General features: G+C 38.6%; 2 protein-coding genes across 2 annotated transcripts in view; one reads left to right on the top strand and one right to left on the bottom strand.

The window, feature by feature from the left end:
* LOC124269314 (GPI inositol-deacylase-like) overlaps positions 1-12,043 on the bottom strand; it is a 102,257-nt gene extending 90,214 nt beyond the window's left edge. Inside the window, 13 exon segments of the mRNA XM_046704327.1 lie at positions 817-883; positions 1,697-1,749; positions 2,660-2,692; positions 3,372-3,470; positions 3,472-3,530; positions 4,306-4,402; positions 4,935-5,026; positions 5,711-5,753; positions 6,936-7,024; positions 7,262-7,326; positions 7,602-7,622; positions 8,039-8,106; positions 11,879-12,043. Of these exon segments, the coding sequence (XP_046560283.1) occupies positions 817-883; positions 1,697-1,749; positions 2,660-2,692; positions 3,372-3,470; positions 3,472-3,530; positions 4,306-4,402; positions 4,935-5,026; positions 5,711-5,753; positions 6,936-7,024; positions 7,262-7,326; positions 7,602-7,622; positions 8,039-8,106; positions 11,879-12,013 (921 nt within the window). The 5' untranslated portion in view covers positions 12,014-12,043.
* A 159-nt stretch (positions 12,044-12,202) lies between these two features.
* LOC124269315 (nudC domain-containing protein 3-like) lies at positions 12,203-17,863 on the top strand. The gene is made up of 8 exons (XM_046704328.1): positions 12,203-12,388; positions 12,981-13,062; positions 13,537-13,597; positions 14,285-14,717; positions 15,405-15,507; positions 16,129-16,305; positions 16,830-17,018; positions 17,849-17,863. Exons 1-8 carry the CDS (start codon positions 12,282-12,284, stop codon positions 17,861-17,863), a joined length of 1,167 nt encoding a protein of 388 aa, XP_046560284.1. The 5' UTR covers positions 12,203-12,281.
* The last annotated feature ends 8,196 nt before the right edge of the window (positions 17,864-26,059 follow it).

A 26,059-nucleotide genomic window follows, 5' to 3' on the forward strand; every position in this document is an offset into this window, starting at 1 on the left:
TGAGGACCCAAGTGCCTAGCCTCAAAAGCTGTCTGGGACTTATTCTAATGTTTGTTTGTTATTTGATGCCACTCTCAGCAATGTTCCAGCCATATGACGGTTGTCTGTAAATAATTGAGTTTGGACCAGATAATCCAGTGATTGGTATCATGAGCAATGATTTATGCAGATCTAGCGACGCGAATTAGTAACCTAAAAACTACCGTAAAGGTGGAGTGACCTCTGTTGCACTTTTTTAGCTCCAGCACAGCATGTATGTCAGTGTAATGGTCAAAGTAGGGTATCCCAGTGGTAAAAACCATCAACTTGTCATGCTAAAGGGGTTTGATTCTCCACATAGGTACAATGTGTGTAGCCCATTTCCACTGCTGTGATATTGTTGGAATATTGCTAAAAGCAGCATAAAATCACTCACTCATGCACTCACTCACTCACTCACACACTCACTCACTGTAGTGAAACCCACAAGCACAGGTATGGTGCAGGCAAAGGTCACAATCAGGTCAACTCTTGAATACAAACCAACAAACCAACCATAATCAAATTCCATCATGAGTAAAGAATTCAACATTTTATGATTAAATTTGGTGTTTTAGTTAGTCACAGAAATCTTTTCGGGACAGGCTACCATCTCTTGTACGCTAGATGGGTGCAGCCTGCAGTACTCAGAAGTGCTTGACATTAATTCAATCAGCATGACAAGACTACTCAAATGTGACCTCAGCAAGTGTGATTAAAGCCTTTCAGGAGAAAGTATGATCAATACTGCTGTTATTTATCAGCTTGACAATTATAAAGACATATTCAGTGTCCTACCTGGTGTGTATTAGGATCGATGATATCAAACATGGCTCTCTTAGTCACCAGAACCATTTGTCTACACCTGGAAAACATCATGCAGAAGAATCACAAACTTTTCAACAAGAAGATATGATCATACAAATCCACTTTTGCACTGCTTTTCACATCTATAATGCAAAACTAAAGACTGTTCAAGATTATTGCACTAAACTAGAGGCATGTATGTGAGTCTGTGTGCATGTGTGTGTGCGTGTGCGTACGACAGCACACTCAGACACAATGTACTGACATGAAGTCAACCGGTCCATAGTGCCAACTGTCATGCAGGGCAACATCATTTTGGTATTTTTGGGTATCAAGCAGTTGGGGATCGAACCATTTATATTTCCTTTCTAGTCAAACTGTAGCTCAAATATCCATATCCCTTGTCAGAGGTATGTTCTCGGTACATGACTCAAAAGCCTAACCTCAAAAGTTTTCTGGAACTTGTTCTAATGTTTGTTCTAATGTTTGTTGTTTGACGTCACTTTCAGCAATGTTATAATGATGGTTTTCTGTAAATAATTGAGTCTGGAACAAACAATCCAGTGATTGGTATCATGAGCAATGATTTATGCAGTTGGGATACAACGACACATGTCAACCACATCAGCAAAGCCTGACAACCAGATACCATCAGTTGCCCTTGGTTACCGGTAGCTTAAGATCAATTCCAACCGAGATCTTCATGGATTCTTGTTCTGAGACAATAATACTGAATTCAAAGTTCAAACCTAATTAGTAAACAATATTAGCATTTGGTTTGTAAACTTTTGATCAAGAGATCGTCTTTGATTAATATGAACAGGAAACAAAACTTGACGAATGGACGGTGCCCATGTAATATCATCCTTACCATACAGCACACAGATGATCTGTTGAAACCCAGGCTTTGGGCACCGACATTGTCTAAATGAAGAAACAGCATTATTACCATAAGGAACACTATACAACTAGCAAACTACCTTACTCATTAACAGTTAGGGAGTTGGGCTGAAGCTATATTACAGTGTATCACAGTGCATCATGCTATATAACAGTGCATCGCAGTGTGAGAGAATAGCTCCAACTGATGGAGGTCTCAGGCATTTACAACCAGGGCAAAATCCCTCAAGAATCTAAATCAAAGACAATTCAGATCCAGAATCCAACCAGACAGCATTCAAACTGTTAATCATTGGATTCCACCAAGCCTACTAGTCACATGACAGACACTTGTGTTGTCTTCAATGTCTGTTTAATGCCACTCGAGCTATATGATGTCAGCCTATAAACAATCAGTACTGGACCAGACAATTCAGTGACTGACATTAAATGACAAGGATCCTCGTACCCTCCTTACATGTACCAGTGTCCTAATCACATACAATCCTGACACAGACATAAGAAAATATATCCCGACTGTCTGAGTTACATTAAATGTGCCATCTGTAACTTACTAGATGCAAGAGCAAACTTTTGTGGAGGTGTAGTGCATTGCATTCCAGTCCATTATTCAAAAAGATAATAAATATAGTATCCTCAATAATTGTACATCTTTTTCATGCTAAAACCTCCTCTCTGTAAACCCTCCCAGCAAAGGGACACAACTTCCTACAGAAAGTTGGCTTATTCACCTTCCAACAGAATACTGGAACTTCAGTTAGGAATTGGGCATTGAATAGGAATTCGCTGTTATTCAGCTCAAGCAATTGCAATCTCATTGCATACAGTTTGCCAAACATGACAGATGTTTTTACAGATTATACACAAAATACCGGTAGATAAACAATTTGGTTTGAGGACATAAACAGAATCAACTGGAACAGAATATACTCACTGATGTACTGACTCCTCTGTGCTGACTCACAACCTGCAAATGCAAACATTAAACCATTTGGATATTCACTGACACAGATAGCTAGTAAGATGATCTCATGGCCATCTTGAGGTAGAAGTAAAAAGTTCAGAACAGTCTTACATATTCTTAAAGAGAGACAAGGGGAGAAAGATAACTCCAATGGACAGAACTTGGGAAGACCACTAGGAAATATGACAACACTACAATATGATGGATGTTTAAAAATTTAATTCAAGTTTCAGGAAATAAAGCAATCAAGTGTTAGAGGGGTTTGAAAGAGTTAATGCACCAAAATAAACTTATCACTATTTTTTTCATTTATTTTCTTTGAATTATTGACATCAGCCATATTAGATTCACTTTGCATAGATTTGTTTATAATCTGTTGAAACTGTCAGTGCACATTAACAACAAACAGGTGTGATTACTTGAAGCATGGATGGTTGGTATGTGGGTGTATATTGTGAGTGGATATGTTCAAATTCATAAATGCATTGAAAAAGTTAAAACTTGAAAGTTGCTTGCACCAGTGTTCTTCATGACAAGGGTGCATTTTGGGTTGAAACCAATGAGCAGCAGATCTCATCATATTAAAGGGACACAACTCAGCACAGCAATACAAAACTATTCAGTGATCAAACTAAAAGTCATTCTGGCTGACACTCCAGTTCATAATAAATGTGCATCCTACCCCTTTGAGAGTTGTGAGGCCATTCCTGACAAGGATGTCTCTGTACCCGCCACCTGTACTGACGACTGTGACGTCACGGAGACGTACTGTTGGCATGGAGACGCCAGTATGTGTTGATCTCATCATAGAAACTGCTCAGCAGACTATCAATGGCAATAGCTGAAAATTCAGAAATGTTCCACAAACTTACGGTCAGATGTTCACATTTGTAGAATATAGTACTAGTCATAGAAAAATGCAAGACAAATTGACAACTCTTGAACTGATAGACAAAAGTCCATTAATATTGTAAACAATTCATATATTTCTAATAATCAAACTAGGAATACTTTATAAACATAGAGACTGCCTCCGTGGTGTAGTGGTTAGAGCGTCCGCCCGGAGAGTGGAAGGTCGTAGGTTCAATCCCCGACCGCGTCATACCAAAAAGACGTTAAAATATGGTACTTGTTGGTCCCTGCCTGGCGCTCGGCATTACTGGGTACAACAAGGACTGGTCGACTCGGAGTCAGTATAATGTTTCTGAGTGGGGTATTCATGCTTCACTGCAGCATGGTATCTTAGTGGGCTAGCACTATAAAACCAGCTTAAGTCTGGGCTAGTACAAGCAGCCACACATACACATACACACGCATGCATGCACGTCGTCATGTGAGCGAAATATTGTCAAGCACGACGTTAAGCCCAATTTCACCTCACCTCACCTCATATACATAGAGATAAAATGGAAGTTGTGTTTCCATAGCATATTCCAGCTGATAAACCAAGGACAAGATATTCCAATCTGGTAAAGGACCGCAAATGCTGTACCTTGGACCATTTAACCACCTGTGCCCTTTTGACGTCTCCTGTCATTAAGAACCAACCTCCCATATATACTGTAACTAGCAAGTCAGTTGACATCCTACATATCCCATCACATGGGGTCACACACCTGGGGCCTGGTGGGGGGTGGCCTGTGTGATGATGGTGGTCACCAGTCTCGGGTCAAATGTAGGCAGGGTGAACAAGGCTCTAGCTACTAGTCCTCCCTGTAAAGCAGAATAGATTGAAAAAGTGTTGTAAGGATTGGTGGATGGATGGATGGATGGATGGATGGATGGATGGATGGATGGATGGATGGACGGACGGACAGATGAGTGGGTGTGTGGGTGGATGGATGGATGGATGGGTGGGTGAGTGGGTGTATTGATAGTGGTAAGGATGGATAGTTCAATCAGTGGACATGATGAATGTTTGGGAAAAACTGAGGAATGACTGATGGATGGCGTGATGGATGTGAATATTGCAATTGGTTACTGAAAGATGGTTTACATAATATCATGAATGGACAGAAGAGTGCACTGGATATTTTACATGTGATCAGATATGGTAGGTGTTAACACATAACACATAACTTACCCATTTTTTTAACACTACCAAAAGCCAACTGCTTCACAAATTACACATTTACTTGTTATCAGAAAATGCAACCCTTCTTTCCCCAAAAGCTAAATTCAAGCTTCATAAATATATTTGACATTCACATTGAAGTAAATATAGCAAAAGAATGACTCCTCTTACCATGGAATGTCCCACCAGGATGACAGACGTTGGGGGTTTGGGTGCTCCAGCATAGAAACTCAGGATCAGCTTGATGCACTCATGGACAAACTCTGAAAATAACAACACCTGCTCAGAACATTCAGTTACCTGCAGAACAGGGCAGCTGACCCTCATTCTAACAACAGAGAGGGGAAAATATGGTGATTGATTGAAAATGTAATCCTGTGTAACAAAACCCTTTTGCAGGATGTGTGTCTCGAAGACCAGTGGCTGAAAACAGATCAGTTTTCCAGCTTATCAATCAGTGTTCATGTACTTGAAACTTTAAACATTAAGTGTCTCATTTGAGAACTGAATGACACAGATTCAACAATGACAAATGGTGTAATGACAAAACCAGTGATGAATCACAATTGTCCATGGCCCCATAACAATGCATCAATGACAAGTTGAAATAACAACAGTCACACTTTAAGGGTGATGGAGTTGACAGACTTGAAAAAATAACAAAAAAGCTTTTAATTATTTGGATTTCAGTTTGTTTTGATCCAAAATGAACTTTGCTTTAATTGTTCCAAACTGTGTATCAGACCAAAATGAAGGTGAATGTTAGTGTTTCATTCATACTGAAACTATACCTATATTCCAAACACTGGTAAATCTTCCGTTGATTATCATGGTAAATATGCCACTGATTATCATGGTAAATATGCCTTTAATTATCATGTTAATGCGCCATCGATAAATTAATCGCCCACAGATGTATATTATGAAAGCAGTGAAGGGTTTTTTACCTGTTTGATCTTGAATCAGCCCCCCAAATAGTCCAACCAGCTCCTGTGGGTAACACACATTACACAACATGCAGCATATAGAACCATGGTCAGAATCAATAACAACATCATCATGCCTTCTGACAAGTAGGCCTCACATCAATGTATCCAACAGTGTATTCTACACTGAACAGGTGCATTTTGAGTCTACCCATCATGATGAAACATATCTGTACAACTCTGACATAAATGAGGACATTTTAGTGCATGCAGTTACCATGGAAAAAATATCACCTCAGCTGGACTAAACTTGGCTAGTACACTATTTTACTATTTGTTGTCCTGTTTGATAATGCTGGCCTGAAAATAACCGAGTTCGATCCTTAAAACCAAGTGATTGATACTATGAATGCAGCTTATGATGACATGCCTCAAGCAAATAATTGCCTCTTGAAACATGAGGCCTATCAGACCTATTCTAACTGGAATTCTCATCTCCATCTAGTTGAGGTGAGGTGAAATTGGGTTTTACGCCGTGCTTGAGAATATTTCACTCATATGACGACGTGCATGCATGTGTATGTGTATGTGCGGCTGCTTGTACTAGCCCAGACTTAAGCTGGTTTTATAGTGCTAGCCGAATGAGATACCATGCCGCAGTGAAGCATGAATACCCCACTCAGACACATTATACTGACTCCGAGCCGACCAGTCCTTGTTGTACCCATTAATGCCAAGCGCCAGGCAGGGACCAACAAGTACCATATTTTAACGTCTTTTTGGTATGACGCGGTCGGGGATTGAACCCGCGACCTTCCGCTCTCTGGGCGGACGCTCTAACCACTACACCACGGAGGCGGTCCATCTCCATCTAAGGCTAATGAAGATGGACAGTTCCATCCTCTGTGAAAACACATTAGTATAGAGTATCTGCCTTTTCTTGTACAAATATTGTCAACCAATGCTCTATTAAAGAGGCATTTTCTGATATAACTTTGTAACCTTACTATGGAAATCCTATGCTATCACTGAGACAGACATAAAGTTATGCTTGTAGAGTATTCTTGTAACAGAGTAGAGTGTTCCATGCACATTCAAGACAAACTACAAAACACTGTTCAAGGTAACTAACTGGTTTTGAAAATGTTTAGATACACATAAAGCTGCTAAAGCATTGCTCTATAATTATTCTGAGATATTGGATGATAAATAGCTTGATAAGCTGGTGATCATATGTTAAGCTTACCTCATTAAGATTTACTGAGAAGTAGTTGAATTCAAACTTTGTGCGAGATGACTCGGCCTTCCTGAGTGCCACTGACGCCAAGGATCGCACTAGAAGCATGCAGAAGACATGGATCATTGATGGGTTGTTATGTTTGGGTTACTCCTTGAAACCATACAATCACACAAAGAACAACTGAACAGTTTCCTTGTTGCACGACACATTTTATTTTCAAGACAAGCAGAATGTCCCGCAAACAATGGTTTGGGCTTTTTGGCTGATATCTGGCTGATATGCTGAAGAAATAATGTAAACAAAATTGTTCTAAGTTGAACTTAAGATATTACCTTGGCGATAACTACCAGCATTTCCAGGAATGAAGAGAACAGGAATGCCAGTTAGCTTCAAGGAACTGAGAAAAGGAAGAATGGTAAGGAATACAATGGAAGCAATGGTGATCACAACAGTCAGTTGTTGACTTCTTTCATGCAAGACGCTGCAATACATGCAATAGGACAACTAATTACAGTGTTTAAGGAAACATGTTATTTTCATCATTGTGTTAATTTAAATCCTTCAAATGCTACAATATTTTGTTCATCAATAAAACAACATTATAGAAATTAATGCATTAACAATTTAGATTTTGTCTCAAGCATGGAAGCCATCACTAATCTTAACACTTACCTAACTTTTCTTGCATATTCTCTGAAACATAATTCAACAAGAAATTAAAGAAGACTGAATAGGATCCATTTCATGATATGCTGTGACATCCTTCCTTCTGTGGATGCTAAGTGACATATTTCATTTAACAGAAAACCAAATTCAAGCAACTGCAATAACTTCCATGGCAAAGGATCTAGTAAATAATTTCCAGCATGTCTCTCAGTAAAATCTGCATTTTACTTAACAGAAGTTTCAATAGAAAAAGAAGGCACAGCAATACCTTCCATTACACAGTACTATAAAACTACATGTATAGCGATTTAATAGATCAACATATAACACAAAGAGTCACATAACTTTATACAGATATGTGAAAATTGTCACTTAAATGTTTTGAGTTCAGATTATTTCATTCACAATTGGGTATCCTGCACAGGTAAACTTCAGTGCCTTACCCCTCTCCATATATGTGAAGCCCATACTGAGGAAATCTGCGTGCTACTCTATCGTCCATATGAATTTTCTGTGAAAATAATTTAAGTATGTTAACGGTAAATCTAACTTTCATATGGAAGCACAATGTTAAACTATCGCACAATGTCAAACTGAAACAAAGCATTATTTATTTGTTTTAATTGGTTAGTTTATTCTTTATATTTTCTTTTAGGGTGTTTGGGGGAAGGGGATTTTTTGTGAATGTTTGATTGAAATCACCCAGTTACAAAACATTAGTCTAATTCTTTACACTGTAGTTGCAAAGATTTTCTTAACCATATTTTTCATTTTTATAACTTGTTTTCTAGAGAAATGGTAAAACAATTGATGACAGTCCGACACTTATGCAATTTTGACTTGGGGTGACTATTGAGGGGGAAACAACTATTGCGATAGCGATAGTCTATTGCAACATACTATTGTGACCAACTATTGCAATACTATTGCAATAGTTTTTCTCCTTGAATTGTCTCATTTGAAGTCATTTCCCAAATGTGTATATGAAATAAAAACAGGTTAAAGTAGTTTCAGTCAATTTAATAGCTGACAAGAAACTTGAAACCCAGATCAGGTAAACAGTTAAAACATAAACTCAGTGAAGCTGCAAGTCTGCACTCTAAATCAAAGTGAACGAATTTGGTACTTCCTGTATTGCACTGCACGTTTATTATCGGAAGTCAATTACTAAACTATCGATAGTCACACATACTATCGATGCATCGATAGTTTTTCGTTTCTACCATCGATTAATTGCTATCGGAGACTCAACAATTGCAATGGATCGATAGTTTGATTCATCGTTACAGCCCTAATTCTGACCAGTGACCATGATTCTGGAGTCATCACATCTACCTGACCAGCCAAGGTGTTGAAATCTCCAGTGATTAAATTTATATACTGACTAGTTTGATGTGAAAGTCAAGTCAAATTGCTAATAACATCTGATATATCATACGTTATAAACATCATAATCGTCTGAAATGATTGCACTGGACAAATTCAGCTGACAGATTCAAACACTTCTGGCACTGACTGAAATGAAAACATTTTGTGTTTTAAAGGTAATATTTATATTGCTATTCAACAAATATTTTAGTCAGTTTCAGTTAGTGTATGTGAGTGAGAGTTTAATTTTACACCACTTTTAGCAATATTCCAGCAATATCATGGCAGGGGACTCAAGAAATGGGCTTCACACATTGTACCCACGAGGGGAATCAAACTTGGGTCTTTGGCGTGATGAGCTAACGCTTTAATCACTAGACCACTGATCCATTGACCTGAATTAAAAGGGTATAGATAGGGACAAACTTTATGGATGGAAGAACTTCATTGTTCAGGTGATGCGACAGTTTCTATAGACTCCTGCTTGACAGCAATACAAGAATCTGTACTGAAAATGGTGCATCGCCTGAATAAAGAAGTGGATAATCCATGAAAGTTTTAATTTATATATGTTTTTGGTGTAGGAGTATACTAACGTTGTGGTTGCTGACTTTGAGTGTTGTCATTCTCGAGGTATTCAGTAAACTAAACCTGTTTTGGGATTCAGCACCACTTGGAATGTGCACTTGATGGCTAGGCTAACAAGGCAAGACAGCACCAAGACTTGTCATTTCAGGTGTTTATGCAACAATGATGATGATGTTAAGAAAACGGGTTTAACGGAATTAATACTCTGTGTGAATGTTACCATGAAAACATTTCATAATATTCCTCATAAAACATGTTTGGAGGTGTTTCATCACTGCCATCTTAGATTTTGAAATGATGTTCATTGCATAATGAAGAGCTAATTTGGTGACATTCTGATAATACTGAGAAGTCTGAGAATGTTGTGTCCTACTCTTTGTGTCCACCATTTACATATCACAGCATTGTTTGTGCCATAGTGCCTTCCACCTGGACCAGATTTTTTAATTTCAGATTGGCTGCACAGAATATTTAAATCATGCTGCCAGCTTCAAGCTAAGGTATTCTCTAATGAGTAATGGGCAATGGGATGTAGGGGTAATGGGATACAACCAGTTAATATCTTTGAATGGCACTCAGAACTAAAATCATAAGAGGGAACAAATAATGGATGACAACTTCTATATTATGAGGAATACAATGGTTCAGAGTATACTCTTACACCTTCATTATTCACCTGATAAATACTCTAAAATTTCATGTTCCTCATAATACAGAGGTTAACATCTATAATCCAAACCCCTTCCCGCTCCCTTTTAATAATTTAATCTGATTAATTTTACCACAGGACAACAGGTGCCATTACAAGTAATTACAGCTCTCATTTACCATAAGTTGAGCACACAATTGTAACCTTGGTGCACATGTGCTGTAACCATGACATTAAATATATATTGTACTGACTTTCCTCAAATTATCCTTGATTAATTCATTAAAAGAGGTGACAGCTAACACATACAACTAACCCTCCAGATTGTAACATGGTACCTAACTATAAGGAAAGTAGTGTATGTAATTTTGTAACCCAAAATAAACCCGAAGTTTTGAAAACCTGATATTTTTGTAACTTACCAAATAGATAACTTTGAAACCTGTTTCTATATTTCTAACAGTTCATGTAACAACATTATGAAAATGCCAATCAAGAAGTTGATGAGAGTGGACCAGTCCATTCAGCATGTAGGGATGACAAGACACAACAGATGATGTTGAAATTGCATATTTTATTCTTTATCATGACAAAATCAGTCCATTCACATTCATAAAATCAACCATTCATTCACTATATGATTTATTCTACAAACTACCTAGAAGCTGAAGAAACATTTATTTTGGAATTTTTAGTCATGTTGCATTATAACACACAGGTTGCACTTGTATCCATCTACTAGAACTAGACTTTATTTCTAGTCTTTAGAAATCATTTCACACTAAAAACATAAATCTGCATCAGGTAGTGCCATGCAGTATGATGTACAGCCTGTTGGCACTTGCTGGTGCTATGAAAAGCTGACATGGGATAATGTCACTTTGACAGTTACAAACTTGTTTGGGTTACAAAATTACCACAGCCCTGGAGGAAATGAGGTGTTTGATTGGAAAGGGGTGCCCACCCACAAGGATCCTTAAGGAATGTTTCTAACAAGTCCATGACAATCCCATTTTAAAAAGTTTACAGGTCTGCAAACTGAAACTTATATGTCAGTCTAGCAATTTATTTGCATGCTAATTACAATCAGAGGAGACATTGCCATAATTGTTTACCAAGCACTTAGTACAACGTCTATATCTAGGCTATTGTATAGACCCTAAAAAACTTGCTCATATGGAGATGTCACGCCTATTTTGATTGAATAATTAATTGATTTGGGTTTTTTCACTTAACGCTGCACTCAGCAATATTCCAGCTACATATCGTATGTCGTTGGTCCGTAAATAATTGAGTCTGGACCAGACAATTCAGTGATCAACAGCATGAGCATTGATCTATGCAGTTGAGATAAGATGACATGTGTCAATCATATCAGCGAGCCTGACCATCCGATCCCGTTAGTCGCCTCTTACGACAAGCATGGCTTACGCTGAAGATCAGTTAATTCTTATCCGGATCTTTTCCGGTAGACCTCTTTTGACAGTGCAAGGTGCACTCGATCTTAATCCGATAATCACTCGGTAGTTCTGTTATATCTCGTTCATTTATGTTTGGGGTGAATAAGGTGATAATGTCACAGGGTCGACCAGTAAGCAATGGGTCTAAATATCATTTGAATTTCGGAGCGAACTGGCTCGTCTTTTATTTCAGAAAACTAAAGATACTAAACACGCACAATATATTTAGGATATTCAAACATCCATGTCATTTCACATCCATTTTCTTCAAAGTTCTTTAGGTAGTCGTATATGCCAGCGGACAGCAATCCCAATGATGCGATAGCAAAGATATACCGAATAGGAAGCGCCATGATTGACTCCAATGGGCGCGGCCATGTAGAATGGTGCATCCTGGTTACCGGATTATGACCAGTAATTTCACGTTTACCGGTGTAAATGCCGGTCTATATATATATCCTAAACTAATATATGGCTTGTAATCTTTCATTCAAATGCCTTTAATTGTCTGTTTCATATCACTATTCCCATGTCAATACTCTCGCAAGTTATCGTTTCCTCGCGAGACTGCAACACGACTTCCGCCACGAGAACGCTGTAAACAAACGGACAAATACGATCATGGCAAGCGTACGCGACACATACGATTCAACGCTTCTTGGAATATTGTCGAATGAAGGCGAAATTACCAATTTCCTAGATGTCGTTATAGGATTCCTATACAGAAGGTTAGAACTTTGCTTAGCTGCTTTATCACCTCGTGATGTACAACTGTCTGGCATAAATCAGCTGTAACGAGTCTCAGTCTGTCAAACTCAGACCTCTCAAAGACTTAACCAAGGCTCGTTTGGTGATCATTTGTGATGACAGAACCTACTTACGTATGACATTTATTCTTCTATAGTTGTAGAGAATATGTTGTATAGTTACATAGTTTCATGTGATAAGCCTGTTTGATGCAATTTCACCAGTATAAATATGTCAATTTCTGTTGATTGAATGCCAGACATTATCATGATTATGCAAGCATTGAGCATGTTGAGGCTGTTCAGCGTGTACATCAGAGCCAGTTTGTCAGACGGGTTCATATTCAAGCACACCGAGACCAAACTATCCTCAACCTTTTTTATTCAAATAAGGTGTAACCATAGAATCTGTTCGCCTCTCATTTTTCCACAAAATGGGGCAGGGATTGTTTTTTGTAGTGTAACATTTTAGTCTTGATAAATATTATCTTTTATTGGTGTATGTTAAAGTGCATTCATTCATTAATAATATTCAGATTAATGACGATACAACATTCATCATCTCTTCTTACAGGACAGACTTTTTCCGCATCATGAAGAGCAAAAATGACAAGCTTGGATTTCCACCAGGAACTGCTGCTAAACTGTTATTGAAGGTCAGCATATAATCAGATAATGCACTTAATTACACTGACATGCCATGTTACCCTAAATGTCATTGTGGTGTTAAACACAGCTCTATGCATTCTGTATCTATGTGGATGTATATTGGATAATATGATTAACATCCTGTGTACATGGTGTAGTTGTTCTCCTGCAATCATAATAACAATCTTCATTCATTCTTTTCCCCTTTACACAACTAAACTGGAAAGCAGTATTTCATGTTTGTAAAAAGTGTTTAAGTTGACCAATAACAATGTTAATTGACATAACAAAGCGTTTAAAAGCAATGTAAACATGACGAAATTTGTCAAAGCAGAAATGTATTTCATTTGAAATTGAATTTGACACCCTTTTCCCATCTTAATATAAGCTAGTGTTTAAATGAATTTGTTTCTGTTCACAGTAATCATGATCATGTGAAGTGCTTTTAATCCAGCTGTTTGTTCCATGTCAATGTTTGTCAGGAATTCAAGAAGTATGAAGCATTCGCCCAGAGGGACGAGATGGAAAGAGAGAAGAAAAAGGGCAGATAAGGGGTTGGCGAAAGGTAACTATTGCCCTGCCCTAGGTTGCCCAGTGGTCCAAGGAGTCACAATTCCTTGTGCAGTTTTGCATTTCAAAATGTGCCTGGATCTGCAGATTGAGGATTCTAACGGAGGTTCAACATCTAATGTGGTTTTTGGTCTGTCTTCCCAGTTCCCATACTTACCATGTGGTATCACTTAAACTCACACCTTTGATCCAATGCAATTTACACTGGTGAATCCAGAGGTGTGGTACACACCCACACCAACCCCAGGGTCTTTTTTTAATCTCACTGTGTAAGACAATAGTTTAATACAGCTCATACAACACATCTTGTCTATTCAAGATCCAGACTCATGTGGCCATATCCATTATCCACTTCCAGAGGTTAGAGTTATCTCCCTTTGACCGTAGGCACTTGTTGCTTACACCTGTCCCATTAAAGTAATGAGACCAATTCTTATCTAGATAAATATGTAAACACAATAACTTCACAGACAGCTTGCAAAATCATCAACACACAAAGAACTGTTGACAGCAATATTAAATCTGTGACATTGTCAATTTGATCACCACAATAATTCTACCCAAGCCCTACATGTTTTATTCTCAGGAAACAGTAGTCTTTAAGTAGGTGGGGGCTAATATATATTTCTGTTTATGGAAACATATATTAAATGAAACTGTGATTGGTTACATTGATTTGCCTATCAAATGCCACAGAGTCAGTTGCAATATATTCATCTATCTTCAAGCTTTATGGTTTACCTGTTGATCACAACTTTTCAGCCAACTTTCAGGTCACTTCATGTCAGTGCTACCGGCTAAAACTGTATTTACTTCCAGTTCACTGTGTATCTTCAATTGTGTGTATATTTTATTCTTCAAAAGAAGCACCAACACATCCACCAGGGATCAGTGAGATGAAGACTTCAGAACAGCAGCAGGTGTCATCAACAACCACATCCAAGACTAACACTCCTGCTGCCACCTCCACACCACAAACAACAACAGCAACTACTGCCAGCACAACCACCGTCCCCTCCACAGGTGGTGCTGGTGATGTGAAGGCTCCACCAAGTCAGAACAAGGATGCAGATGAAGACACAAGGGCATCCAAGTAGGTTGATACTCTTTAATGAAAATAATTAGCAATTCCATACTAGATAGGCCTGTGCTAGAAGTTCATGATTTATTCCCTGTTTAACAAACATGATCAGCTAAAGTGTTCATTCTTGTTCGTTTTTCACTACCCTGTGGATTGTGCAACCCAAGCACAATTTGTGTCTTTGACCACTAGTCAGGAGCCTGAGGCTAGTAAAATGTCTTGTGATCTAAGCATGATAAGCCTGACTTATGGCAGCATATATGTACGGCGCATGATGTTCTATATTGATAATAATAATAATAATAATGAGGGTACTTATACCACGCAATACTCCACACCATAAAGGGGCATGTTCAAACAGCACAACATTATTACGCCGAATAACCCAAGCTGCCTGTTAGGCACTAGCAGGTTATAGTCACATGACTTATCACTCCGGGTACCCATTTTTCTGCTTGGTGAACAGAGACAATTTTGAACAAACTCACTTGCCTAAGGTGAGTATGGATGGAAATGGTTGGTCTAGTATACTCAAAAGGTTTTCAAAAGGAAGAGAGAGCCTCTGTGGGAGAGAGAATGCACAGTGTGTTCAAGTAAACACATTATAATATTTCTTTCACAAATGTATTGTTATATACGTCATCTTGAGAGATTGGCCTGTACATTTGAGCATAATGTTCCCTTGATGGTCAATTACAGGCAGCAGCAGGCATTCCAGAATGACCCGCTGAGCTACAATGGGGCTGTGAGGGAAAAGTATGTCTGGTCACAGTCAATATCAGATGTTGACATTCGAATCTTTGTAAGTGGAAACAGTACTCATATTTCGTTTTTTTTTTTTCTAAAACTACACTTAGCAATGTTCCACCTATGGTGTAGCCTGTAAATGGTTGTCTACCCATGCAGATGCGGGTTAGAATTGGCCTTCAGCAATCCCTGCTTGTTGTAAGAGGCAATTACCATGGTTAACAGGGCCGTATCGTCAGGCTCACTGACTTTGTTGACGGCAAAATGTCATTGTATCCCCATTGCATAGATAGATGCTCATGCTGTTGACTGCATGATTGTCTGGTCCAGACTTGAATTTACAGACTGCTGTAAACAACAAACAAACAAAACAAGCAGAGTGTAAATGGTTGGCATTTGGCGACAATTCTTAACTTGTTTTTTCATTACTATTGCCTGATGAGGTCATGTAGAGGAATATTAGTCTCTTGATCAATTGATGAATAATACTTAAACTTTTAAAGGCTGATTTGTGGGCAAGATATTAAAGCATTAAGAGTGTAATAATTACCATGAAAAGGTCTTTGAAATGCTATAAGTTATGTGTCTCTAGTTTTGTATGATGGTACATTAGAGTAAGGTACCTGCCTATTTGTAAACTAGTTATTTTCATAACCATCAATCTTCATTGCTAAAGGTGCCGCCATACATTAAGAAAGGAAAGCAGGTTGAAGTAACCGTTGAGAAACGACACCTGCGAGTGTGTTACCGTGACGACAAGGGTGTGTCTCAGACAGTCGTAGATGGTAATCTAACCTGGGATGTCAACAAGGAGGAATGTATGTGGAGTTTGGTCCCTGCAGAACATGTACATGTAAGTCAGATTGCACAGATGATAAGAGGGTGCACTATTTAAAGTACATCTTTTAATTCAATCCATCTGTTTGAAAATCTGAGGACAAATCCATAGGATGAGTGCTCTGAAATTACAGTGTGTATACAATATCCACAATAGTGGTTCATTTTCAAGATAAAAATATCAGATGGCAGGTCGATATGAAACTCAGGGTTAGAATTGGTCTCCAGCTGCCCATGCTTGTTATAAGAGGCAACAAACGGGGTCACATGGTCAGACCCGCTGATTTGGTTGACACGCCATCATATCCCAATTGCATAGAGCAAAGCTCATGATGTTAATCACTGGAATGTCTGGTCCAGACTTGATTATTTACAAAAAGCTGCGCGGCAGTAAACAATCAAACGAAGCAACCAACAAATGATGTCCAATTTTTCAATTGAAGTGACTTCAGTTAAAAACACTTTTGCAGGTCTTTTTATCTTTCAATAGCTTTCTTTAACTTTCTAACTAAGTATTTATTTTCTCTGGATGTTTTTCAGGTCAGTTTAGAAAAACGAGAAGAAAGATGGTGGGAATCAGCTTTAGAGGACGAGCCTAAGATTAACGTTCGTAACATTGACTGCAGTCGTCCTATGACTGATCTTGATGATGAAGCCCAGGCCAAGATCGGTGAGATGATGTTCAATGAGCAGCAGAAACGCCTAGGACTTCCACAATCACATGAACAGGTGAGGATAGTCTGAGGGGGGATTTATTATTTTGCTGGAATGGCTCATTGAATTACAAGTCACCACTTCAAAGTTAAGATGAATTATTTCTATTTAACGTGCCCTGGAAATTTTTGAATTTCAAATAATGTATTTCTGAAGATCAATGTCTGGTGTGTCCACCATGCTTGGGACCCGTGAAGATCCGGGGTAGAATAGGTCTTCAGCAACCCATGCTTGCCTACTGTGCTTGCTTGTGGGCGCTGCGACAAACAGGATCGGGTGGTCAGGCTCGCTGACTTGGTTGACTCATGTCATCGGTTCCCAATTGCGCAGATCTCTGTTCATGCTGTTGATCACTGGATTGCCTGGTCCAGACTTGATTATTTACAGACTGCACCCATATAGCTGGAATATTGCTGAGTGCGGCGTAAAACTAAACTCACTCACTCAGTCCACTTTGATGTAATACTGTTTTTTAACTTATGTATGGTTGTCTGTGGTATTGTGCACTGTTCTCCCTGCAAAGCTACCCCAAGCTGTGTCCAGATTTTCTAAACAATCTAAGCTAATATTTGGGATATTTGACATTTTGCAAATGTCAACATACATTCTCATTAATGACATTTCACTATCACTTCATCAGTTCCTGTATTTTTTGTCAGTATTGAAGTAAATAGAAACCTGTTTCGAGCTGACTTGTCAACAGTGATAATTGTCATGTGTTTTATTTTAAATACAGTTTTTTAACCCTGGTCACATCAAAACCATTTGGTTTGGTAAGTTTTCGAGTTTTTGAAAATGAGAATATTTAATGATGTAATGGCTGTCAATGTATTTATTGTTCACAGAAACAGCATGAATGAGTCTGCATCTGTATGAATGATTAAATACATATTAAATGTTGTTCCCATGGCATCTGACCTACTGTGAGGTAGATGTTGATGAGATCTGTATGAGATGTTGCTACATGTCTGGCTACTGTGAGGGTGTTGATGAGATCTGTATGAATGTTGTTGTCTGGCTACTACTGTGAGGGTGTTTGATGATGAGATCTGTATGAATGTTGTTGTCTGGCTACTGTGAGGGTGTTGATGAGATCTGTATGAATGTTGTTGTCTGGCTACTGTGAGGGTGTTGATGAGATCTGTATGAATGTTGTTGTCTGGCTACTGTGAGGGTCTGTATGAATGTTGCTGTCTGGCTACTGTGAGGGTGTTGATGAGGCTCTGTATGAATGTTGTTGTCTGGCTACTGTGAGGGTGTTGATGAGATCTGTATGAATGTTGTTGTCTGGCTACTGTGAGGGTGTTGATGAGATCTGGCTACTGAATGTTGAATTGTCTGGCTACTGTGAGGGTGTTGATGAGATCTGTATGAATGTTGTTGTCTTGTCTGGCTACTGTGAGGGTGTTGATGAGATCTGTATGAATGTTGTTGTCTGGCTACTGTGAGGGTGTTGATGAGATCTGTATGAATGTTGTTGTCTGGCTACTGTGAGGGTGTTGATGTTGATCTGTATGAATGTTGTTGTCTGGCTGGCTACTGTGAGTGAGGGTCTTGATGAGATCTGTATGAATGTTGTTGTCTGGCTACTGTGAGGGTGTTGATGAGATCTGTATGAATGTTGTTGTCTGGCTACTGTGAGGGTGTTGATGAGATCTGTATGAATGTTGTTGTCTGGCTACTGTGAGGGTGTTGATGAGATCTGTATGAATGTTGTTGTCTGTGAGGGTGTTGATGAGATCTGTATGAATGTTGTGTCTGGCTACTGTGAGGGTGTTGATGAGATCTGTATGGCTATGTGAGGTGTTGATGTTGTCTGGTCTACTACTGTGAGGGTGTTGATGAGATCTGTATGAATGTTGTTGTCTGGCTACTGTGAGGGTGTTGATGAGATCTGTATGAATGTTGTTGTCTGGCTACTGTGAGGGTGTTGATGAGATCTGTATGAATGTTGTTGTCTGGCTACTGTGAGGGTGTTGATGAGATCTGTATGAATGTTGTTGTCTGGCTACTGTGAGGGTGTTGATGAGATCTGTATGAATGTTGTTGTCTGGCTACTGTGAGGGTGTTGATGAGATCTGTATGAATGTTGTTGTCTGGCTACTGTGAGGGTGTTGATGAGGTCTGTATGAATGTTGTCTGGCTACTGTGAGGGTGTTGATGAGATCTGTATGAATGTTGTTGTCTGGCTACTGTGAGGGTCTTGATGAGATCTGTATGAATGTTGTTGTCTGGCTACTGTGAGGGTGTTGATGAGATCTGTATGAATATGTTGTTGTCTGGCTACTGTGAGGGTTCATGATGATTTCATGTCTGTGTTATGTTTTAATCTCACTTGATCAGAACATGGTACACATCAAAACGGAATTGCATCCGACATTACTGTCAAATTTGGAAATGTCCTCCACATGTCGACCAGATTTTTTTTACAACCTTCACTGAAGCTAGGAATGTTATAATGCAGATCAAACAACTTTTGAGCAAAAGTAGCATGACTCTCTTTGAAATCTTTGTAGGAAGACCATGCTTGATTACACCCCCAAAGTTGGGAAATGTACACATCAAAGGCTGGAACTGCTGGAGTATTGCTCGACTGAAAGGAAATGTTCTGCCACTTTTTACAGCAGCAATGCTCCCTGAAGATGATGTGACATTGTAGGATGACAGCATGATATAATGTCAAGAGTTGTGATTAGCACTTCATTACCACTTTATTAATGCTGGTTTCACAAATGTCTAAACTAACATGATAAGGACCTGCATAAGGTGTATTTATTTTGTCTCCACATTCTTGACAGTCTGATCCAAGATTCAACATAAAATTGTATTTCCATTTTCCATTTTGGAGGCATACGGAACACTGAATTCTGATCTCATTTAAAGTTCTACATTTTTAGTGGCAGGCCTGTTGCAACATAAGAAAAAATCTCTTTCATGTTAAATTTCCAGTGTTTTGATCAACAGCAATGAAGAATATATTTTGAAAATCATTGAATAAGAACTTTTTCAAAGTACATTTTTTTTATCTAAACTTTGCGTGATGCATCTACAGATTCTGTGAAAAGCAGTCTTTGACATTTCTTTGGATATTGCATCGATCATGTTGATGATGTCTTCTTCAGATGCTTTAAGAAACTATGAACTATTAAAACAACAGAGCCAGTAATATAAGGTCATTACGTTTTCAACGCCTTGTTAAATTTACAGGGACGGTGGGGTAGCCTAGTGGTTAAAGCGTTGGCTCGTCACACCGAAAACCCGGGTTCGAATCCCCACATGGGTACAATGTGTGAAGCCCATTTCTGGTGTCCCCCGCCGTGATGTTGCTGGAATATTGCTAAAAGCGGCGTAAAACCAAACTCAGTCAGTCAGTGTTAAATTTACAGCTTTTGGTAATTATCAACTTTGTAACAAAAGTAACAAAAACACACCATATTCTCCACCGAATGACTTTATAAAGAATGTCATTCTGATAGTTTAGTTAGCTGGACGAATAACTGGGAATTCTAAATAAATACATGGCTCATGTATGGCTGTATTGAAGTTACAAGTGCATTTAATATATAAAAGAGCCTATGCAAATCCCTGTGCAGCATGGGAGACAAGTATGCTATCCATGTGGTAAAAACTGATCAATAGCATCTGTGGTCGGGATGGTTGACCGGGCCTACAGCATGTCATTGTACTGAATGGTGCAGATCGTTGCTGGTGCTTTCAGCCTCTGGTATTTTATACATACGACTTAATCAAGCTGGAATATTGTTGACTGATGCTTTACACGTTATTCACTTCTACCCAATAAGCGCATTTCTTCAAAAGCTCAATGCTGCCACTTTTGTATCATAAAATATTCGAAATTTCTCTAATTGCTTTGACTATTTTCTCGTTGCTTCAATTATTTTCTCGTTATTTCAAATAGTTTCTCGAAATTTCAAGTATTTTCTCCTTACTTCACGTTTCCTTAAAATACTTGAGTTTTCGATTATTTTATCATTGCTTCGATTAGTTTCTCAGAATTTCGTGAGGTTTCATTTTACTTCGATTAGGTTTTTTAAAAAACGTGAAAGAAACTTTAAGTGACGAAAAAAGTCGAAAATTTTAGAAAATAATCGAAGCAATGCGATATTTTCTTGCTAAAAACAATTGATCATTAAAAAAATACTTTCACACAATTCAGTTTGCAGTAAGAAATGTGTGAAAAGTAAAGGAAAACTATCCATGTGGTGGAAGTGGAAGTAATTACATTCATACTCAGTAGTGTTGTGTCATCCAGCTCCACACTACAGCACTACATAGTTCTTTTAATAATGGAGTCTGGATACAGACAAACCAGAGGCTGATTTTATGAGCAATAACCCACCCTTTCGGAGTCACCATGTAGGTTTAGGGAACCTATTTGTCCCCCTCGGTTTCCTAACGCGAGACCCAGATTACACAGGAGTTGACTGATCAAGCTCTTTTCCCATGCTTTCAGTAACTATTTCACACTCTCTGGATTCTTGGACTATTCTGAATGAAACAGTTAAAACCTTCTCGATTTATATTCAAGAGGCTTGTTCGTTTGTCTATGAATATTGGGTACCTGAATCGTATTTATATATGCAAATTGTTAATTATGAAGTGGTTTCATTTCTGTACCTCAGCAGAAATAAACATTCATTTCATTGCCCTTTGTAACAATCAAACCTATTTTGCCTCTTATCATGCATCGATTTCTCCCATTTATCATTGTTAACCCTTTTATTATAAATGGTAATTGAGCAATAGACATTGATCAATTACCTTAAATTGTGTTATAAAATAAACACCCAGCAACCACTAATGTTACCATGTCCAACAGAAAAATTCTTACTCGAAAGCAAATTCACCACTGGTCCTATCTGGTCTCACAGACTACAAAACAGTGTGGCTGATAGCCAACATTATCTGGACATCCCGGCTATTAATGTTAGCCCTCCTTGGTTCGTACTCCCACAACCAGGCATTATGTTTGGCTGAACAGCATGTTATATTCGTTATCGGCATTCTCAATCAATACATGTCAGGAAAGAGTGCTACTATGCAGCTTGGAATCTCGACATGTATTGAGTAATCGGTTGGTGACATGTCCTTGGGCAGGGAGATTATTCTCATCAGTTAGCAACATCATCGACAAGGAATCGCCAGCGTTCAGATGGTAATTTTGGTTTAAAACTTAATCATGCATGTAGTTCCAATGTTTTTATACTAGGGTCTTAAATATGGATTCATTTAGTAAGAACAATTATACTACTACTGCTGCTGCTACTACTACTACTGCTGCTACTACTACTACTACTACTACTACTGCTACTGCTACTACTACTACTACTGCTTCTGCTTCTGCTGCTACTATTACTGCTTGTAAAAATTATGATAATAAATGTGGGTGAGTCACTTGTAAAGGGTAACGTTCTACGCCACATTGGATTCAACTGTCATTCTAAGTTCCATGGGGAGTATACCATATATTTAAAGGTCGAGTTGCCAGGCACCATTCTGTGGAGCTACTTCCCTCATGTATTTCTGCAAATCGTGTGTTCTCTTGTACGATTATACAAAACAAAATAGTAATATGTACACTAAATAGTATCTCAAAGCAAAGAACCCGGAATGCCACGTTAATAACGAGTGTGTCACACATTCGGCTCGCCTGGTTGTTGTACTTCACTTCGGCCATCACTGGTGGGAACCAACAATGGAATCTATAACGACGCTACCCAACGTGGCCGCAGCTGTCAACCTATTTCAATGCTCAGTGTGTTTCTGTGTCCCCTTAATTCAATTCCTTCATTTCCGGAAAATATACTAGTAAACACTTTCCCTCCTCGTTATGGTTTCAGGTATCTACTGGCTCCGGTATGAATGTAGCGTCAATGAACATATACTACTCGTTTCACTGATGTTAAATGACCCGTGCAGATCCGGGTTAGAATTGATGTACAGTAACCCATGCTTATCGTAAGAGGCGAGTAACGGGATCTGGTGTTGAGGCTCGCTGACTTGGTTGACACATGTCATCGTATCCCAATTGCGTAGATCGATGCTCATGGTGTTGATCACTGAATTGTCTGGTCCAGACTTTATTACAGGCCTACGAACGCTATGTGGATTAGGACATAGTTCAATCACGGTACAATATCCACGCCGGTGTGATGTCAGTTAGATAGATTACAGGAACTATATGTAGACCAATTACTTCACTAGTGTATATACTCATGGCGCTACCTGTTTTCCCAAATGTATAGATTTGTTTTGACTCAAAGTCAGTTTCTTCACACCAGGTCCTCCACATCAGTAATCACAGTTAAACATGTAGCTGCTTAGAAAGCGACTTCCCAAATATAATTTAGAAATAAATCAAGAATTTCACTGGAAAAAGAACCCTTTGGTAAACAACCCAAATGGAACTCACGTACTGTCGATTAACACATAATTGTAATCGTAAATCCCAAATACGTAAATAATCTTCTGATCTGTGACTGTGTTCTGTTATTTTTCTGATGTGGCTGATCATCCGCTACACTGACTTTTATTCCATCAGAGTGCGTTCACATGATCCAATCATTTGATCAAATATTCGCATTATTGATCGTGTTTCCTTCTCGTTTAAACATAAATACGCTGAAAACCAACAGGTTTGTGAAGGGACATATCTGTATAAATACATGTATTCTAAATAACTCCATTTCAAACTCAAGACAGCTTGAGAGAGTGAATCGATTTTCAAAGGGCAGACATTTACATGTTACCATAAGGTGATCTTTTCTAAGCTGTCAATCGTTTACTCTAAATTTGGTTACCGTTTCGATTCCAGGTCAGCCAGTTGTTATCATGCCATCAAACTCTTCATAGATTCTATCAGACTCAATCACAGATACATGGCTTGTTAGAACGATGCAGTCGTCGCACAATGGGTAACTGATATATTTATGTCTCCATCAAAGCTAAAAATACAAAGTTATTGATATGTCTGATGTAAATTTGGCAAAAAGCCACAAAGTCTTACACCAATAAGACACGGCAGTCGATGTGTGAGACATATTCTGTTATCAATTTACTGCACGAAAATGACATCCTTTTCCCTGATTGAAAACCGTCATTGGATCCGCCAAACCATTGTCACTTGAGCACCACTGTCTCCGCTGTTCCTATTTTCAACAAAGCTGTTCTAATGTTGTACCTTATTAGCCATGATGCACAATACAAGTGTCAAATGCACGATTACCTGGGTTAAATTCTGTCTATGTCATATACAAAAATGTTTGGGGGCGATGGGAGTAGTCTAGTGATTAAAATGTCCGCCCATCACGCCGAATATCAGGGTTCGATTGCACACATGGGTTCAATTTGTCAAGCCCATTTGTCGACTCCGTGATATTGCTAGAATATTGGGGAAAACGACGTAGGACCATACTTGCTAACTCTTTCTGTATTTTTTCAATTCAAATTGTAGACCTGATTTCAATATGCATGAAACATCATGGTGCGAAAAAGTGCAAAAAAGTATATATATCATTATTTCATGTGCTGGACATGGCATTGTGCAAACGGCGGAATTAGTCGAATACGAATAGGTGGCACCTCTGTAAGGAGCAGTCTTTTTTGCAAAACCTTCAGAAGTGCAGAAACCCCTTCACAGATGACGTGATAATCTGGATTCATGGTGTTCTAGAAACAATGTTCCTCTCCGGCAACGTCATGCTTTCTGTATCAACCCGCAAAGATTTCAGTTCCAGGCAGATTTCAGTTCCCAGTTGTTCATAACATTGATGACACAAAAAAAGCTAGTAGACTTATTTCTTTGTCTCCAAGAGGAGAGTTTGCCCATAACTTTTCAGTAAAGACTTGAGCTACGAAACTGGTTGCAAGCTTCAAATGCACTGGTCATATTTCGGAAGATAGAAGCATTATACAATAGCGTTCAAGGATTTACTAAGCAGTGTCATTAAACCAGCCGACAATGGCGTCACTGTGGCTGTGTTTCCTCTGAGGTCTGCGCTCCTGCATCAATGTCGTCCCTTAAACCTTGGACAATAGTGAAGTCATGGCAATTATACATCCCTTGTGATGTCGTAAAACCTAGCTATGCAAATTGCCACATTATGAATAATACAAGTGAAGATAACCGGCTTAACGAACTTTCATCACCACATAAAACTTTATATACTGTTTGGAAACAACGTTCATTCAACAAGGAAGGAAGTATATAGTCAGCTTTTGATTCAGCATGGAATTCTAAAGATCACTTCTTGACCAGAAATCCAAACACACATTACGCACACAATCACAATCCAAAACACACACTTACACCCTTACACACACGCATGTTCCATACACATACAATCATAACATTTATCATTACACGTAACGTTTCATTGTTTTCCACGACAAAATAATCAAATGAATACTCACAAAAACACGACGATTTATGTATAGACTAAGCAGAAAACACGTCATTCAAAACTCAAGTGAAGTATATGTTTCAACTTGTCAACAACATGTGCAGTTTATCACCGACTCATCATAAACGTATGCTGATTTTAAAATTATTCCAAGACATATTTCTGAAAGCTCGTGGCGAATGATTTTCATATCATTGTACCTACAAGGTCAATAGAATTCAAGACGTCAACGTGAGTGTAACATTAATTTCGTATATCTGCGAAAACAGATTTCACAGGTCGTTTAAGAATATATCAATATATCGTAGAGGAATATATAACGGAACACTGAAAACAGGGGGTGACACCAGACTTATGCGAAAAGACTTAAAATGTCCTTCCGTTTTCCTATCTTTTGTTACCGGCACTATTTAAATTTATAAAGTAAGTGGCTGTGGAGATGGAGATGTGGAAACTTAAAGGTCACAGGATAGCATCACACTTCATGTAGACAAGTGACGTTTCATATTTAGTAGAACCAGACACTCATCATTTTTCACTAAAAGTTAACTTTGCAAAGGAGTTGTGAAAACTCCCTCCATTTAAAGGTCAAAGGACAACAATGCCCATTATGTGGACAAGCGGTAACATTAA

This window comes from Haliotis rubra, unplaced genomic scaffold, assembly GCF_003918875.1.
Source record: "Haliotis rubra isolate DU_JTF1 unplaced genomic scaffold, ASM391887v1 Scf144, whole genome shotgun sequence".
Classification (NCBI taxonomy): Eukaryota; Metazoa; Mollusca; class Gastropoda; order Lepetellida; family Haliotidae; genus Haliotis; species Haliotis rubra.

Excerpts from the sequence above, each read along its gene's own strand:
- LOC124269315 (XM_046704328.1), top strand. The coding sequence starts at position 12,282 with ATGGCAAGCGTACGCGACACATACGATTCAACGCTTCTTGGAATATTG. Across the intron at positions 13,598-14,284 it reads GGAAAGAGAGAAGAAAAAGG|GATTGGTTACATTGATTTGC; the intron begins GCAGATAAGGGG and ends AAATGAAACTGT. Across the intron at positions 15,508-16,128 it reads ATGTTGACATTCGAATCTTT|GTGCCGCCATACATTAAGAA; the intron begins GTAAGTGGAAAC and ends TCATTGCTAAAG.